Genomic DNA, 18,976 nt, shown 5'->3' on the forward strand with positions numbered 1-18,976 from the left:
GCTTCCAAAACGAAAAGATCGAGGTTGTTCAGTGTGGATGTGATTGAATTCTCCCAATATTGGCCTTTGATCTTATCCTCATGAGCTGCCTCCTTGAGATGAGGGCCTTCCCCTATGTTTCGATAGATCCTAACTCCATCTCCATGCCTATATATTCATCCTCTCCCATTCCCAAATGGTTGGTCTTTGGCTATTTGCACCCTTATGCTAAGATAGTGATTACACGCTACTCATTTGGCTTGGAGAAGGAGTTCTTGGAGAGCTTGAGATTGGACTAGCACTTTCACTCAAGGAGAAGTTATCGTTATCAAGGCTTGGTTGTATGCTTTTTCCTTTTCTTTATTAATAGATACAATTGTTGGTTAACTGTCCATAAATTTTTGTGCTAATGCATCATTTATATTAATGCTCCTTGATCTGTTAAGTGGAATACTTTGGATTATGCTATTTGTATTTGTATGATTTGTTGTGTCTTTGATCTCTTGTGCAGGTATTCAAACATTGTGAGCAGTAGATTAGAGCCTGAGGCACAAGCGATTCGAGGTCTTCAACAAAGGAGTACGTTATAGCATCAGAACGAGGTAGGCCATCTTCCTCTTCTCTCATTTCGATTGTAATTTAGGAAAGTGTCCTTGTAGATTGTCACGTAGGTTGCTAGTCCCACTCATTGGGCTAGAGGGATCATCTCTATCCATAGAGAAGATTTTCATCGACAAAAGTACACCATATGGAACCTTCCTTCACATGTAAAATACTCTTGAATAACCATCAACAACTTGGAATAATTCTCCTTAAGACAAGTTCTAGTGATGTTTGCAGTCATATCAATCCCTCAATGTTCTTCCTTAAAGAAATCATCACAATTCTATAGTTGGAACTTCTGGACATTAAACCATGTCTCCCCTAACCTTGGGATTTCAGTAGCATGGGAAACGGTGTCTAGAGAGACATTCAAACTCAATATGCCAACCTTCGTGCCAATCCATGTGAAATTGACTGTGAATTCTTTAGTGATTTGTGCATGAAAACCCTGCAATTTTGGAAAAATTGGAGACATCTCACGTTGGAAAATGAATATACAAAAGTTGGGAATTCTTCAAGCAATTTCATATCTTTGGGCTCATAATGCACTACAACACCTCCTTTGTATTGTTTTCTAGTTGCCATGCTTATCAACACGCCAGGAGCTACTTGTGAGTTGCTTCCTCTTCACCTGCAAACCAATTTGAGAACACCTAGACCACACTCAGACCACGGCTAGACTCGTTTTGACAACACAAAACCCTATTCAACGACAATACTTGTGAACTTTTGATAGCAACAGATGGTATAAAGAGGAAAAGGAGAGGGAAGGGTGAATGAAAAGAAGCAGAGGATACGAGAATAAAGGTGTATTATGACTCAGTACAACTCTGAAATCACTAACAATCATTTAAAATAAAATTGTTACACAACAATGGACTTTCGTATTAAGACAAGTGTTAGGATGGACTGTTTTGCTACAGAACTGTCTAGCACTTTCGTATCGAATTTTGGGTTTGTTGAACTGGAGTTGTTGTGAATGTTTGTAAAACTATCAGAAAACTCAATCATGGAATGATGACCTTGAAAGAATTGAAATTATGACCTTTTCTATTTTATGATGGCCCTATAAAACAATAAATGTACCATATGACAACTTTAAAATGAACCTAAACATAAAAACCATATCTAAGATGACTAATCAAACTATAAATTATTTCTGGGGATTATCATGGATAACAGGAACAACAGATAAACTATTCAGATGACCCACATTTGAAAGTTCCGGTGATTCACTCAAAACCCTGCATAGTAAAAATTTTAAATTTTAGAGTTGATTTTACTAAAAATGAATTTCATAATTTCTATTATATTTAATAAAAAATCAGAAGAAAAAAATAAAGACACTACATAGTAAAAAATTTACTATTTCATTTTACTAATAAAAAAGTTTACAGTCTTTGTTCTTATTTATATTTACTTAAAGTTTAGAAAAAAACAAAAAAAATCAAGGCTTACCTTAAACCCTTGCTTCTTCTTGCTTATGTGACTACAGTTACATTTGATACAGTGCATTCCTTTTGAGCAGCTTGACCATCACCCAACACCTAGGTGAGAGCCTAGTTGAATCGACAAGCCTTTGTCTGTTCTCAAAATGGCTCAACCTTCTACTCCATGCCTGGATTTGGAACTATTCAATCTAAATCTTTATATGCATCTTGATCTACGTCCACCTCTAGGGTCTCACTATTTCTTTCACCTTAGGGTTTAACTCCCACTACCACTTCACAATTATTGTTTTTCATTTTAGGCATTTTAGATTTAATAAGTTTGTGTATTATTATATATAGGGTGTTTCACATGTAAAGCACGGGGACGAGTTGTTGAATGAGATCCAAATCCTATTTACCATGTCCATTTTTTTAAACGACTTCACTTTACTGGTGCACCATCTTTTATATAACACACTAGCGCGCCATTTATTATATAATTCACCGAGTTTCCTATGACAAATAATACCATTAAGTAAAAAAACTTTTGTTTAATTTTTTTATTTTTATTTTTTTTCAATTTTTTTTCAATTTTTTGTTGTCGGTGCTCAATAATTAAACGCCTAGCGAATTTACTAAATTAAAAGCATTGGTGCTCTTGTGACAAATAGCATCGTTAATTCTAACCACTTGTGTTAATTTTTTTATGTTTTCATTATTTACTGTGATAGCAGTGCCTCTATCATTACTTATCACACTGGTGTTCCTATGACAAATAACACAATTAAGTAAAAACAATTGTATTAAATTTTTATGTTTTCATTATTTACTCTCATGGAAATTTCTTTATCGTTACCTATTGCACCATCATAATTTAAAGTGATTAAAAAAAAATCGTTGTTGGTGCACAATAACTAAACGCCTGGTGCATTTGCGAAATTAAATGCATCGTTGCTTTTTTTTTTACATAAGTGTATCAGTTTATAGAGTTATTTTTGACTAAAAGTTATGTGATTTATTTATAAAATATATTTAATGGCTTCTATATTGAATGGTACATGTTGTATATTGATAAAAAAATGGCTGAGAAGTGGTCAAGTAGAAAAAATGTTAATCGACACAATGATAATACATCCAAAAAATAAAAGAAAAAAACAAGTTCTTTGTAAATTCTTTACAAAATTAATATGTTTCAACTATATGTAAGTTTAGGTAATATGTATTGATTAGTGTGTGTCATGCAGAGCCACAAAATAGAAAGATCGATAAGATTATTTTTGATCTAATTTCTAAAGAGCGTAAAATCCTAATGGAAAAATTGCAGAAGGATGAATTAGGTGAATGAAAAAATATTATTCGATATGAGCTTTTTCCTTTTGAATGTTCATTAATAATATACTTAATAATATTAGATAAAATGTTTCAACCAATATATTAATTCTAATATGTTTAATGTTCTACAGGGACCAACAACGAAGGACAAGAATGTCGTTCTAAGAAAACAATTATAGAACATGTAAATGATGATGAATTGGCCCTTAACTCATCTGAAGTGGTGTTACAAGTTAATGAAAGGTGGATTTTTGTTTCAAAATTATGGGGTCATACTCGAACAAATGTACAAATGTACTTTCTAATTATAATATAGAAATCAATCCAATGATTCCAATCACCAAGTTATGTTAAAACTACATGAAGTGTTTCTAGAGTAATGGATAATGAGGCATGTCATACTTACAATGGCCAAAACATACAACAACAAAAAATAATTATTCAAAAAAATAATATTCCTAATTAAAATTATTTTCTAGAATGATATGTATATATTACTACATAGCATTCATTTATTAATATTAATTTTGTAATATTTAGTTTTCATATATCATTATCAAAAATAATTTATTACCTTTTGAGGAAGATTAAGAAAATCCCAAAGCATTAACGAGATGATATCTAGAACATGCCAGTAGGAATGTCCAAAACAATGTAGAAGGAGATGGTCAAAGAAATGGGCATAATTGCATCAAAGGAGAAACTATCTCAAGAACAACGCGCTTCAAATGTATGTAACTATATAATTTTTCTATTAGGTACATATAAAAGCAAATAATTTAGCATTAACTATTATTTTTCAAGTTTTTTTTGCAGAAAAGAAAACAAAATGGAACTCATTCAACACATAAAATTTGACGACAAGGAAGAAAAGCGTTGATATCAAAGTTTGTGAGTAATTTTAAATATTTCTTTATAACAACTTAAGGTTTCATTTTTGTATATTTTAAGTTGTTTTACAGTAACCATCCTTGAATGTCTTCAAATATATTCTAACAGACAAAGAAGAGTCATCAGAAAAATTGATTGACATTGGGTTAAATATGGCTTATGAGTATATGTTGGCATATCAAAAATTAATTATGAAATTTATAAGTATCTATTTTATTTTGCTTCTCTGAGTTTATAATTAATAGAAGAAAATAATCCTTTATATTAAATATATGATTTTTTATGGGGTACAAAACGCTGAGGAAACAATGTATGGAACTACGCCAATAGAAGAGTTGTCATAACAATGCATGATACTTGGTTTTGAAACCATGTCTACAATTCACGACTCACTTCTTACTATGGTACATTTTTATTTGATTTACATTGATATATATTATTTATTTCAATTTTAATTATTCTCGCCAATGGAACATGAAGAAGGTGAAAACAATCAATGCAATCAGAAAAACATTCATCCAAATAGACCAAGTCATCAAAGTAGCTTAATGTAATGGACATAATGTCCCAATTAAAATATAGGGTGTTACCAATAACTATCTATTTGATATCCTTTTATTCATTTATAATAAAATACATTTTAATTTATTATATTGTGTTGTCCAATGTCACTGTGAAATGTTACACCATTGTTTAAATGTATGGGTGATTAAATATTATAATGAAAAGATGTGAAATTTGATGATAGTAAAAAATAATCTAAAAATCGTGTACAAATGCATTAATAAAAAATTAATTTATATGAATGTTGTTATAATATATATGTCAACTTTTCGATAAATAACAGATTTTAAAAATCACAATAATTGCACTGTCACAGGTTGATGTCTCTAAAAAAAAATGGTTACGAGGACATCATATATTAATGTGCAACAGTCCGAATACAATTTTTTCAGCAATGATATTTATAATAATAAAAAATGGTATCTCGGTACATTTGTAAAATAAATACGCACCAGTACATTATTTTTCATAAAAGCACTGGTGGGACAAGATTTTTTTTCCATGGCTCAGTGTCTTTTCTAATGCCGAGATGTTTAGAAACAAATGAGCACCAAGGTGTTAGAATCTTCAAGCATTGGTAATGTTTGCATTTAAACCCCTGCTACATTGTAATTCTTAAAACACTGATGTTTTCATAGAACCAACGCCTCGGTGCTCCAAATTCTTTTTCCAACCTCACTGCATTATTCAAATTAACAACAATGATCCTTTTATATTAGTAGCACACCAGTTCTTTTGTGAAACTCATAAGCACCAGTTTTGTAAATTTAAATAAAGCAGAAGGGGTGTAGGTTTTTTTTTGCCGTCCTTGGTTTCATTCCTGAAAACTACAACCTGGGCCGCTTGTTTAAAAGATAAGCATGAGGGTAGTATGCTTTTCAAGCATCAGTGTTGTTTGCATTCAATTCCCTGGTGCTTTTCTTTAAATTTATGACATCATTGCTTTTATAATGTTAGCGCACCGGTGTTATTTTTCTAGAAAACCCACTGTTAAAAAAGCATTCACTAAAAACATCGGGCGCCCAATTTTTTTTAGTTGTGAAGAAGTTATGTTATCAGCTCTCATAAAACATATGTTACCACAAACGAATGTTGTAATGAATGTTTTTTTTTGACAATTTTTTTCAATTTTATAACACTAAAAACCTATGTTATAACCCATGTTAGAAGGAATTTTCCTTGTAGTGGAGACAAATAGACTTTAGCCTCTCAAATCTTGGAGATATTTCCTTCCCAAACTTTGTTTCTCCAAAGTTCAGAGAGGTATTTTTTTATAAAATCATTGAGGTACAGGTTCATCACTTGAAAAAAGATGGGGAAACAAAACCGAAGTTCCATTGGAGGATTCTCATCAAGGAACAAATTCGCCTAAAAAATATTCCCGAGGAGTTTCTAAGCAAGAATGGCCCTCAAACCACTAGGTTGATGTGGATTTTTACGTCGCCAAGATGATGTGTAAAATCTTGTTGTTGCAAGTACCTCCAATACAATGAGATGACGTTTTGTGGCTTCGATAGACTTTTCAAGTGTCGGGGTGACAAAACTATTAAGCAATGAAGCGACAAGTGTTGGGAAAATTTCCATCTCAGGTTCTATTTCCCAGGAATTATGAGATGTGAACACCAACGAAAGGTTTGAGATCCACGATCTAGAGATCGTAGATGATGGAGGTTCAAGTATTATAATCGATGGAAAAATACCTGTCCCAGAGTCTCTCTCCCCATGGATTTTGAAGGCAACATTTTGCACTTTGGTTTAATATGACAAGGTACAGAGTATAAGAGCAAGGTTATAATCATGGTCGTGTGAAGTTTTTGGTTTCAGTGTTAGTCTCGATTTATGGTTTTTTCATGCACATATGTTGTATAGAATAGAACTACTCCAGGTTTTTAATAAAGACAGGTAATTCCCCTTTCCCTTCGCTCTTACATTATGATCCCCACCTATTATATAAAGAAAGGGAACGCCACATAAGTTGGGACTTGGTGACATCCCTTTGGAATTTGATTATAATATATGGTTTTGAATCCGGTGGTTTTGGATACAGGTTTTGAACTTGTAAGCAAGGTTTTTATTATATAATTACAAAGTCTTTGTTGTAGTGGTTCTACATCAAACTTGGGGATCTGAGAACAAATTTTAACAGGCATGTGCACAAGAAGAATTCAAAGTCCCAAACTTGCACTATGTTCTTTGTATTTAAATTTATTGTAAATTGGGTACCTTACATGGCTTTTAGTTGAGATCCATTTATTTGTGTCCTTTCTAGTAGTTCTTCCTGGGGCATTGGAGATAACATACACTTAATTGTACTTCAATTATATTAATGAGTGGAGTCATGCATAAAAAGCTCATTTTCCACAAGTGCATGCATAAGTTCTACTAATCTTCATTTGCATGAAAAAGTTAACTAATGACTACATGGCTAGTGAGTGAGAACTAGATGTCATTTTTTCTTTAATGCATGTCTAAATCTCTCCAAATTCATTATTATACCAATTTAAACATATGAAATATATTATGTTCTCTTATAAACATTTTTTTATGCATGAACAGAAATTATTAATCTTCTTTCTCTCAATTTTCTTTCTAATTTCCTACCAGTAAACTTTATTCATTATCGAGGAAAAACCTTTAATGTTGAATATTGTCCTTGAGGAAAAAGCATGTCTTGAGACATCGGGGGAGCGGAGAAACTAGGGTTGGAGTTGAAGACAAGGTTGTGGATTTAGGGTACCATGGCGGGGAGTGCTGGGGGGAGTGTTGCTCCCTCCTACAGCCAGGAAGTCATAGGAGGAGGAAGTCAGAACGTGGGAAAGAAACATTTCAAAAAACCACTGGACAAGATCTCAGAAACCAGAAGTCAGGGGAAATCTGGAAGAGGTGGAGATAAGGATCAGGAAAGGGATCAATAGGAAATGAGAAAAGAAAAGGAGATTGGAGGCAATAGTGAAAAATTGGGTTCTAGAAAGACCACGGGAGTCTACAAGCCTAAGTCAGGCATTATTCCTCGGGTCATATTAAGCGACCGAGTGATACAAGCTCATAGAGATCATATGACAGAGCATGCAATCATATGCAAGTTCATGGGGCTATGGCCGATGGAAAGGGCTCTACATGTCTGGATAAGGAGCCATTGGAAGCCAAAGGGGGAAATACATTTACATCTGGGTTCTATGGGTTTTTTCACAATAGTGTTCGCAAGCCTAGAAGACAAAGATAGAGTGTTTGAAGGGGGGCCCTATTTCTATGCTATGGCAGAACTCTACATGTGGCCATGGATGATGAACTTTGTCCCTGAACGTGAAACATTCACTTTAGTATCAGTTTGGATCAAACTATATTCCCTTCCTCTGGATTATTGGTTGCCGGAATCTTTGAAAACCATAGGCAACAAGCTACGACATTTTCTAAAAATCTCAGAGGCAACTCTGAAAGGGAGATATACCTCCTTTGTCCGAATATGTGTGGAAATGGATCTATCTGGAGCCCTGCCAGAAGCGATCATTTTAGAATTATATGATGAAGAATGGATGCAGACAGTGGACTATGAGCACGTACCATTCAGATGCCACAAATGCCATGAACATGGGCATCTGTATAGAGACTTCCCTACAATCAACAGGGAAGATAATCAAAAGACCACTATCGAGAGAGACCACCAGGGTTTCACCAAAGTTGGGAGTAAAGGAAAAGGAGGAAAGTGGCCACACGAGAAGGCAAATGAGGACAAACACACAAGACAAAATAGCTTCAAGATCCTGGAGGAAGAAGAGGGGAACAAGGAGATAGTCCAGGACATGGAGAATGTAACAAAAGAAGAGGATAGGATAGTTGACATAGAGGATATCACAGTAGAAAACCAACAAAAGGATGATCTACCAAGCATGATGGAGATAAGTAGGGACTAGGAGATGACTCCAAATGAAGCAGGAATAGAGGACCAGGAATTACAGGAAATTCTGGATAGGGAAAATCTAGATTTGGAGAAATTTATGGAACAAGGTAAAAAAATAGCGGTGGACTCCCTGCCAAAAGAGGACTATGATAGAGTACAACAACTCTTTCTCTGGAGGTCACAAGCGAAGGGAGCGGGAGTCAAAAGAAATCATGAAAGCCAGGAGCCAAGTGGGGTTAAGAGGATGGAGAATTCTTAGGCACAATCTCCAAAGAACTCATGCAGGAAAAGAGGAAGAAAGAGGCAGAATGAACTGCTGAACAAATGTGGAAAATTGTTGATCAACTCAGCTAAGATGAAAGATCTTACCAGTTATTCCTTTACTAATATTTCTTAATGAAGTTCACAACCTGGAACATTAGAGGAATAGGTAATAGAAGGAAACAAATAAATCTTAGTAACAGAATGAAAGAAGAAAAACTAGACATGGTTTTTATTCAGGAGACTAAATGTTTGATGGAAAAGATAAGAGATATTCATAATAAGTGGTTATTCAATTATGAGTATTTAGAGGTCAAGGCAGATCATTCGGTGGGGGGGAATTCTTACTTTGTGGGACCCACAAAAATTGGGAACTCTAGATGCTGAAGCATCCAGGAACTACCTTTCCCTAATATGTCAACTTGTAGGGGACAAGGAGATATACATGATCACAAATGTTTATGGACCTCAAAAGCTAGAAAATAAGCTCAAGCTTCTCACTTCCCTGGAGGAACTTAGAGAGAGACATCCCACTCTGCCCTGGATAGTTGTAGGAGATTTCAATATGATAAGATCTCTTTCAAAAAAAAAGGAGGCACTAGACAGCTAGGCAGAGACTCCATGGCCTTCCAGAACTTCATTAGGAACTTGAGGGTGGTGGACACTGAAACAATAAATGGAACCTTCACTTCGAACAAAAAAATGGGAGGGGCCCGTCAAGTTGCTTCCAAACTTGTTAGATTCATGATTTTAGAGGACCTCCTTCTCTCAGGACCTGCCATGACAACCTCCATTCTGCCCTTTGGAGGATCAGATCATTGGCATGTATAGCTGGAAAACACCTTTATGGGCACTCTGAGAAACAAACCTTTCAGGTTTGAAAATGTCTGGCTCTCACATCCTAATTTCACTAATAACGTTGAGACATGGTGGAGAGAGGAGTTGAATATTCAGGGTTCAAATATGTATATGCTCCAGCAGAAACTTAAACATATAAAATCCCATATTAAAGTTTGGAACAAAAATGAATTTGGAGATATCTTCAAAGACAAAAGAGAAACTAAACTGAAGCTCTAGGATATCAATCAGATCATCATCACAGATGGCTTCACCGAAGAGAGGCAAAAATTAACTGACTCTCTGTAGGAAGAATGGGAGAATCGATGCTTACAAGAAGAGATTTTCTGGAGGCTTAAATCAAGAATACAATGGATTAAAGAGGGAGAAAGAAACAAAAAATTCTTCCACAATACCACCATAGCTCACATGGCACATAACAGAATCACAAAGATCAAATATTCTCAAGGCATTGAGCTAGTTTCTCATAGTGATATGGAATCCATCCTTGTTCAGCACTTCTGCAACATTGCAAAGGAACCTCTGGAGGATAGACCTAGGTTCATTGAACATCTCACTCAATATATCCCTCAGTTGGTTACCAGAGAGGACAACCACAATCTCAACAGGCCAGTTTCAGAAGAAGAGGTCAGTGAAGTGATTAATGAAATGCAGAGTGGAAAAGCAACATGCCCGGATGGATTCAATGTAGACTTATTCAAGGCATGTTGGGAAATTGTCAAACATGATATCGTCAAGGTGGTGGAAGACTCAAGAAAATCCAAAAAGATACTAAAGGCTCTGAATGCATACTTCATTGCTCTGATCCCAAAGCAGGAAAATGCCATGATTCCGGATGGTTTTCGGCCCATAGACTCATGTAATGTGGTGTATAAAATTATCTCCAAAGTAGTAGCCAATCAAATCAAACCACTACTACCCTCTCTCATTTCGGAGGAACAAACAGGCTATGTGGAGGGAAGACAAATCCTCAACAATATCATCCAAGCTCATGAGGTTGTACACTCTCTCAAAAGAAACAAACAAGCTGGCATGATCATTCAGTTGGACCTCACAAAAGCCTATGACAAATTGAGCTGGGCTTACATAAGAGCAATTCTAAAAGCCAATGGCTTTTATCATAACTGGATAAGATGGGTCATGGCTTTAGTTACCTCAACCAGTTTTTCCATACTACTTAATGGAGCTCCTTCAAGGACCTTCACTCCCTCCAGAGGGCTCAGACAAGGAGATCTGCTTTCACCGTTCCTGTTCGTCCTCATGATGCAAGGGCTTGGTAGAGTGATTAAGATGGCAAACGCTGAAGGAAGAATTCAGGGCATCAAACTTACCGCAGATGGAGAGGAAAACACTCATCAACAATTTGTAGATGATACTATGTTGCAGGACATACCTACCATCAGGGAGGCCAAAGCAATAAAAAATATCTTAAATGACTTTGTTATGGCAGCAGGCACTGAGGTAAGCCTTAACAAATCCAAAGTTTTTTCCTTTAATACTAAGATTTCTATTCAGAGAAATATTACCAGAATTCTTGGATTTCAAAGAGAACAGCGACCTTCCAAATATCTTGGCATTCCTCTTACTAACAAACCACTAAGCAAGAAAGTGTGGGAACCCATTTTAAATCGACTTTAGGACAAGATCAAAAGATGGACATGCAGATCACTAAACCTGGCAGGATGCCTTGTGCTCACACAAGTGGTCCTGCATGCCATTCTCATTTTAATGTTTTCAGCTCTTCCTACTCCTCAAGGTATCAAGCAGCTTATAAGAAGCATTCAAAGGGACTTTCTGTGGGGCATAGGGGAAGAGAAAAAGAAGTGGGCTTTAGTAGCCTGGGACAAGCTTTGTAAGCCCAAGAGCCATGGTGGTTTGGGGCTTCATGATCATAAGACCCTCAGCAAAGTCTCGGGAGCCAATATTTGGTGGAGATGGATTAAGGAACAGAATGCCCCCTGGGCTAAGCTATGGACACAAAAATATGCCAAGCACTAGCAGGAAAATGATCATATTAGAATGTCAGGGAAAACCAAGGGCTCCCATATTTGGAACCTTGCCTGAGATAATAAAAACATTGTTCAGCACCATTGTTTTTGGGAAATCTGGGCAGGGAATCTTGCTCAATTTTGGGAGGATAACTGGCAACAAGAACCCAACCTTTATAGGGATGAATTTGCAGATCTTAAAAACGACACAGACAACAAAGGTATGGTTCTAGTAAAAGACTTCCAGGATCAGGGAAGGAACAATGGAAAATGGAGGGAGTGGAAGGATCTATGATACAGTGATGAAAATCAGCTGAAAACCAAGGCAAAAGCCCTCACACAGGAGCTCGAGCATAGAAGGATTCTTGTCTCTTCCTCAACGGATCAAATAAGATGGGGTAAGAACACTGAAGGCAACTTTAACCTCAAAGAGGCCAAATGGTAAGTCACAGTATTTAACTTTGTGAATCCTGATCAGATCTGGAAGAAACTTTGGCAAAGTCCGCATTGGATGAAAATAAAGATTTTCATCTGGTTAGTGCATCAAAGGAAGAACTTAACTTGGAAGAATCTCCTCAAGAAAGGCCTCATTGGTCCTTCTAGGTGTTACCTTTGTGGCGTGCATGAGGAGACAATTGAACACCTTCTCAACCTCTGTCCTTTCACTTCCAAGGTGTAGGACTGGGTGGCCGCTATCTTTAGACAAGCTGATAGGGACAGTCTCAACATATCCAACACTCTAAAGAATTGGAGGAAGAACTTCTCAGGGAATGAGATAGTAAATAAAGCCTGGATTCTGGTTCCAGGTTTTGTCATTTGGCATGTGTGGAAAGAACGCAACAGTTGAATCTTCAAAAACAAAAATCATAGGCCCCAACACATAATTGAGCAAATTCTAAGGCATCTCAAAGACACACTTAGAAGCTTGTTGAGGACCCTTCCTAAAGATCCTCCCCTGCCCCATGAGGAGAGAATTTTACTTCACTTGGGGCTCCAGTCTATCAATCCTTTGGGAATAATGAAGACAGTGATCCTTCTAAACATGTGTGCTACCATCTGGAAGCCTCCTCCTCATGGTTTCTTAAAAATCAATATTGATGGAGCAGCTAAGGGCAATTCAGGATTAACGGGCTTTAGGGGTGCCATATGAGAGGATCAGGAACAATACAGATGATCTTCCATTGCCACTTGGGGAAGGCTACAAAAATTATGGCTGAGGTCATGGCATTAGAGCAATGCTTGGAAATCCTGGTGAATTCAGGTTCACACAATGTTATAATTGAAGCGGATTCGGAATTAATTATTAGAGCGGCTAAGAAGATTAGTAATGGCACCTCTCCAGATAAAGTGTCGAAGCACTAGAAGCTCTTGCAGGTTTTTTACTGCATCTATTCTCACCTGCGAACCCTCAAAACTGTCAGATTTGCTCATGTGAAAAGGAAGGCTAATATGTTAGCAGATCAGTTTGCAAACGAAGGAGTCACAAATAAGGACAGGCATTTTAGGTATGCTTGTGATTCGCTTCCCCCATGTAAATTGCGGGAGGACTGTCTATGTAATGCTACCCAGAATATGGAACTTTGGACCAAAAGGGAGGATCAGAGGAACCCTGAAGACCAGCGGGAGGTTGGAGGACTCCATACAGTCCAACCCGCCATGGTTCGATGACTTTCCAAGGTCAGGATTCCCTTTGTTTGAATGAAGAATGGTTTGACTCGGACTGTTCCATAGGGTGGGGTAGCCCTCATCATTTGGCTTAGGTGGTGGTTGACAGAGAATCCAGGTGAACGGGATTGGCTCAAGTACTGCCCGCTGGAAGGAATTAAGGGACAGCACGTGGCGAAAGGTCGAGTGGGTTTTTACGAGAGTCAACTGGTCCAATACCACAAGCGGTATATCGGGCGGGGTCTGAACGGCTTCCGGTTTTTCTATTTTTGGCTCTGATTCCACTTTTTGAGCGACACGTTGTAGAACAAGGAGAGAGAAAACCGCCCTCATTGGGTGGTTAACTCTCGCGTTTTTCGGCCTTCTGATATCCATGATGATCGTTAGATCTTAATCAGTGGATCAACGATGGCGATTGTGTATGCGCATTGGTCGGACTCGAAAAATATTTAGAGTGTTATGCTTGAACTTCTTTCTAGTCCGTTTGTCCGTTTGTCAGTTTGTGAGTTTTCAGTTTGACTTGTGGTGGGACCTCTTGTGGTTTCATGGCGGGTTTTGGACTTTCCCTCCAAGGTGTAATTACTATGCTTCTTGTGCTTTGTTTGGTTATTCTCCCCGGTTTTCCGGTTTAGGTTCTCTTAGTTTTGGGAGATTGGTTTAGTTTGGCTTGCCCAGTTGACTGTTGAACTCTCGCAGAATGGGTGTGGCTCCTTGTAAATTATGTATATTTGACTAAGTTTAATAAAATATCCCACTCTTACTTGATCAAAAAACTTTATTCATTGTCTTTTAGCTACACCCATAATGGATAAACTTAAACTTTACGGTTTGACCATTCGAAAAAGAGAAAATAAGAAATAAAAGCAAATATAACTTTTCATGATCCTCCTTACTTCAAGGTAAATACAAAATTTAAACGAAAATTAATATAACATATAATAAAATGAAATTAATAAAAACTTTTTGACGTTCATGGATGGGTTGGTGTGGTTCCTCTACGCCTCGGACACCAGAATTTCAAACCATGAACCGGGAAGGGCATAAATGCGAGAAAGGCATATTGGCTAATGATTGTGAGGCCCCAATTCTGAAAAGGATTAGGGCCAGGTAGAGAACCCTCCTCTGCCCTTCTATCTATCCAACGGAGAGGGAGGGCAGAGCTTTTGGTTTTGACTAGATTTTCAAACCTCAAAGCGAAAAGCAAAGATTCCAAATCGAGACTTTTCTAAAGTTTTATCATTCTATTAATTAAATTAATTGAAAAGAAAACAAAAAGCCTTCCAAAAAGATTCCATTACGATGGAATCAGGACTCTTATTTTACTGATCAAATCACATGGAAAGGGCATAAAAATATTTTCCACCTATTCTTGATGGTCTTATCAAATCAATTAAAAATAAAATGAATAAGTTTTTCTGATGATTCCAAATACAATTCAAACCTTTTACCAAACCAATGGACCATAGAAAAAAATTCAAAAAATTGGAGTTATAATTTTTGTACATTATAATTTGGATTATACAATCTTTACATTTTTATTTTGATATATGTGAAATCTAACTCTTTTCAAGTTATAACTTTCGTACTCAATTACAGTTTAGATAATACAACCTTTACTCCATTAGATTAATTTGAAACTCTTCTTAATTTTCCGCAACTGGGAATCCTGGTAAAATAAAATTCGAGTTATAATTTTCGTACATTATAATTTGGATTATACAACCTTTACATTTTTATTTTGATATATGTAAAATCTAACTCTTTTCAAGTTATAACTTTCGTACTCAATTACAGTTTAGATAATACAATCTTTACTCCATTAGATTAATTTGAAACTCTTCTCAATTTTCCGCAACTAGGAATCCTGGAAAAATAACTCTCTAGAAGATATGTTGGACTCATCGAAAGTCATAATACATATATAAATTATAAGGTCTTTACCTAAGTCGTAAAATATAACGCTTGATCAGTTCACTGTGCAGGTTCAACTTATTTATTTTTAAATTTTGAACCAAATCAAAAGCATCACGATAATCAGAATAACTGAAGCACACTGGCTGCTGTGGTCGTTATACCCAGAAATCCGAAAGGATGGCTTAGCTTCTATGGATGAGGCAAATGACTTTATATTTTTTGGGATACATCCATCTGGTTTTATTGCTGTACAGCCGCATAGGCCTCAAGAGAGTTCTCCAACTCACCCATTGTTGCTATTTTGAAGGATGTGTACTCTGAATAATGGAAAGCTCTATAACGTCTAGGATGCTCGTTGTCCACCAGTTCAGGTGGCGCTTCTATCGCCATTTCATCTGGTAACAATCTGAAGAAAGTCAGGGAAAGACGAGATTGTCGTCCTTTAACAATCACACGGTGTTTTGCACTGTGAATTCTTTTGTTACTCCATGCCTGCATGCATATGCACAAATCATCTGATTAACATTCTTGGCGAAGAAAAATAAAAATTAAAAAACAGTGCTGATTAGGTGTTTGAGGTATTCAATTGGATTACGAGGATTAATGGCAATAATGCATGCACAAATCATCTGATTAACATTTTTGGCAAAAAAATAAAAATAAAAAAACGTAGTGCTGATTAGGTGTTTGAGGTATTCACTTGGATTACCGGGGCTAATGGCAATAAGTACCTTAGGGTACTTATATAAAGTTGCCACACTTTAAGCAGGAGCAGACCTAAATTTCTCATGGAGATGATACTTGGTAAAGATAGTTTTGCAAAAAAAACATAAAAATTACAAAAACCAGATATCTCTTTTGCCACGCTTTGCGCAGGAGCAGACCTAAATATCTCTTGGAGATGATAATTGGTAAAGATAGTTTTGCAACCTACAACATAAAAATTACAAAAACCAGATATCTCACCAGAAAAGTGATGTAGCATAATATAGCCTGCATGTATCTTGTTGTCCATCGTATCCTTATTGCAATATAAGGATTAGATGACATCTTGCAGCATAGAAGAGATACATTTATTTTGAGATGTAAAATATCTATCATAAAATTGTATTATTATGTTATTATATTGAAATATTTTTTTATTTATGTAAATTAATGTTTAAAGATCAAAATAATAATACAGAAACTTTACGTTATACAAAATTACATTAATTTTAAAATATAATTTTTGTAAAATAATATTAAAAATGTTTTAAAAATAAATACAAAGACATTATTACAAAATAAGATACATAATAAATTAAGAGGAAAATAAAAATTAAATATATATATGTTTTTTCAATGAGAATAATGTAGATTAGAGTTTATATATATATATATATATATATATATATATATATATAAAAGTTATTTTAATTGGAATGGTACAAGTCATTTTTTTCTAAAATAGCATTAAAAAAATAAAAAATATTACTATATTTTTATCAATTTCAAAATACACTCGGTAAAAACAAAAGTGTAATTTAATTTATGATAAATAAAAGGATAAACGATCTTATTTAGATAATAATTTAATAAAAATAAAATAACATTTGTACATTTTTAAATAAAATAAAATAAACAATTTATTTTCAATTTATTTTATAACTATGTTTTTTATTATTTTAAAAATTATTTTAATTTCAAGTAACCTTCTCAAATATATTTTTATCTCCATTTTTAATTTATTAAAAAAATCTCAAAAATAAATATGGGAAGTTTGATCCTTTCTAACTATTTTAAAATTAATCGTTAATATCTATTAAGAGATCAACAAAGAACATGGGAGACAGAAAGATATTTCTTAATACGTACAAGAGATAAACTAGGCATGGTGACAACTAGAGAGGGGATTAGGTTTGTGTTCACTTGAAGACCTGCTTGATGTAGATATTACCATTGGAAAGGTCCAAATTAAGGATTTTCAGGTGCTAAAGTTTTTGAATGACGGTGGACACTGCAGTAAAAGAGAGGAATAGCTAATAACAAGAGCAAAGGCATGAGATAACCTGTAAAGTATCTCCTAGGATGACGATGAATGAATTGGGCGATGGCTTCACTTCCAACCAGTTTCCAGCCTTGTTTAAAACTTGAAGACCACCCACCTCATCTTGACGGAGTATGGTAATGCTAGTTCCATCTGTATGAGCCGGAAAAGTAACCGACCCGGCGGCTTCATCAGATGGTGATTCGTATTTATTCATACGGAGCCAAAGCTTACAGTGCTCGAAGTGTGAAGCGTAGTAATTGCTCACTTGCAAAGTGGCCAGAATAATCTTGTGGATTTCGTCAGACAACTCTTTCATCCCCTCGAAATACTCTCGCATGCATTCGCTGCCATTTTTAAAATATATATAGCACTTGATCAGTAATGTGCAGCTAGTTCTACAGCAAGACCCCTAAAACCTATTAGAAAGACAAAAACGCAAAAAACTAGGGTAAGAACCCTAAAACTTTAAAGTAAACCCTAAATCAAAGGCAAATGTCATACCAGAAGTTTTGGTTTCCGTGAGGCCACATGAGATCGCTGAACTCCTCTATGGCTTCAAAATCAGGCCCAATGCCAATGCCCTCGTAAAAAGGACGCAGACGTCCTCCTTTGCCGTAACGGCCGAACCCAAGCGGGGAAACGCTTTTCTCCTTGGTCTCCGCAGGGAGCTTAAACACGTGCCTACAGAGGAATTCTACTCTCTCCATAAGCTGGTGTGAGATTCCATGATTGTTAAGTCGAAAACAGCCCCAATCTTCACAACATCTTCTGAATTCCGAACGCACGAGGTTTTTCTGATAGTCTTCATCAGATCCCTCGCTCGCCAGTCCCTCCAATTGAATTTGAGAGAGATCGAAGACAGGAATATCTTCATCGATATCAAGCTGATGAGTAGTTGCTGCAGGGGCGCCGCATGAGGCGAGAGAATTTGGGATTGCAGAAGCCATGGGTGTGATTGTTGGCAGCAGGTCTTCTCTGATCATTCACTTGCAATTGTTTAGAGAGAGTCACGAGTATTCCTTGTGCAAGGTGTAGTGATATAAGAAGATTCTCACAGATATGACGAGGATTTTGGTAAGTTCTTTACTAAGGAGGAGTCTGTATTTAGTACTTCTTCACGATAAGGTTACTTTGCCAATGGAAACATCATATTTCTTTTCGGATAAGGTTGCTTTCACGACAGCAGTTCCTTGTCTTACGTATATAATTTTTTCGGATGCTGTTGCCTTCCGACGGAACTTCCTTTTGCTATGTAGTTGTTTAATAGCCATTTTTTGTTACGTATTGGCGTATACTCCGGCAAAGAATTGTTATGTGAATGGACATCCGTATATGAACAGTAAGAAAAGTTAAATTTACTTTTCCCGTCTTATGTTTGAAGGGTAAATATTAATTTTATCATTTTTTATGCCATAAATAAAATGGAAAGATAGTAAATTAATTATTAATTTATTAATGAATTTAGGTTTATGTGATCCATATCAATTTTGAGAAGAACCTTGGGCGAAAATCACATAGAGATATTTTTGTCGCATTTCGAATCAACCAGTGTGGTTCATTGTGA

At 35.9% G+C, this 18,976-nt stretch overlaps 1 protein-coding gene across 1 annotated transcript; it reads right to left on the reverse strand.

Moving 5' to 3' along the window:
- Positions 1–15,347: 15,347 nt before the first annotated feature.
- LOC149206228 (C4-beta,C20-epoxidase-like) lies at positions 15,348–18,452 on the reverse strand. Its single transcript, XM_089393655.1, has 3 exons — positions 17,914–18,452; positions 17,432–17,756; positions 15,348–15,875 (listed from the first exon to the last, which is right to left on the reverse strand). The coding sequence occupies exons 1-3, from the start codon at positions 18,393–18,395 to the stop codon at positions 15,624–15,626; spliced, it is 1,059 nt and encodes a 352-aa protein (XP_089249781.1). The 5' UTR covers positions 18,396–18,452; the 3' UTR covers positions 15,348–15,623.
- Between the last annotated feature and the right edge of the window lie 524 nt (positions 18,453–18,976).

This window comes from Pinus tabuliformis, chromosome 1_2, assembly GCF_031772625.1.
Source record: "Pinus tabuliformis cultivar Carrire ecotype Pingquan chromosome 1_2, CPIR1, whole genome shotgun sequence".
NCBI classification, from domain to species: domain Eukaryota; kingdom Viridiplantae; phylum Streptophyta; class Pinopsida; order Pinales; family Pinaceae; genus Pinus; species Pinus tabuliformis.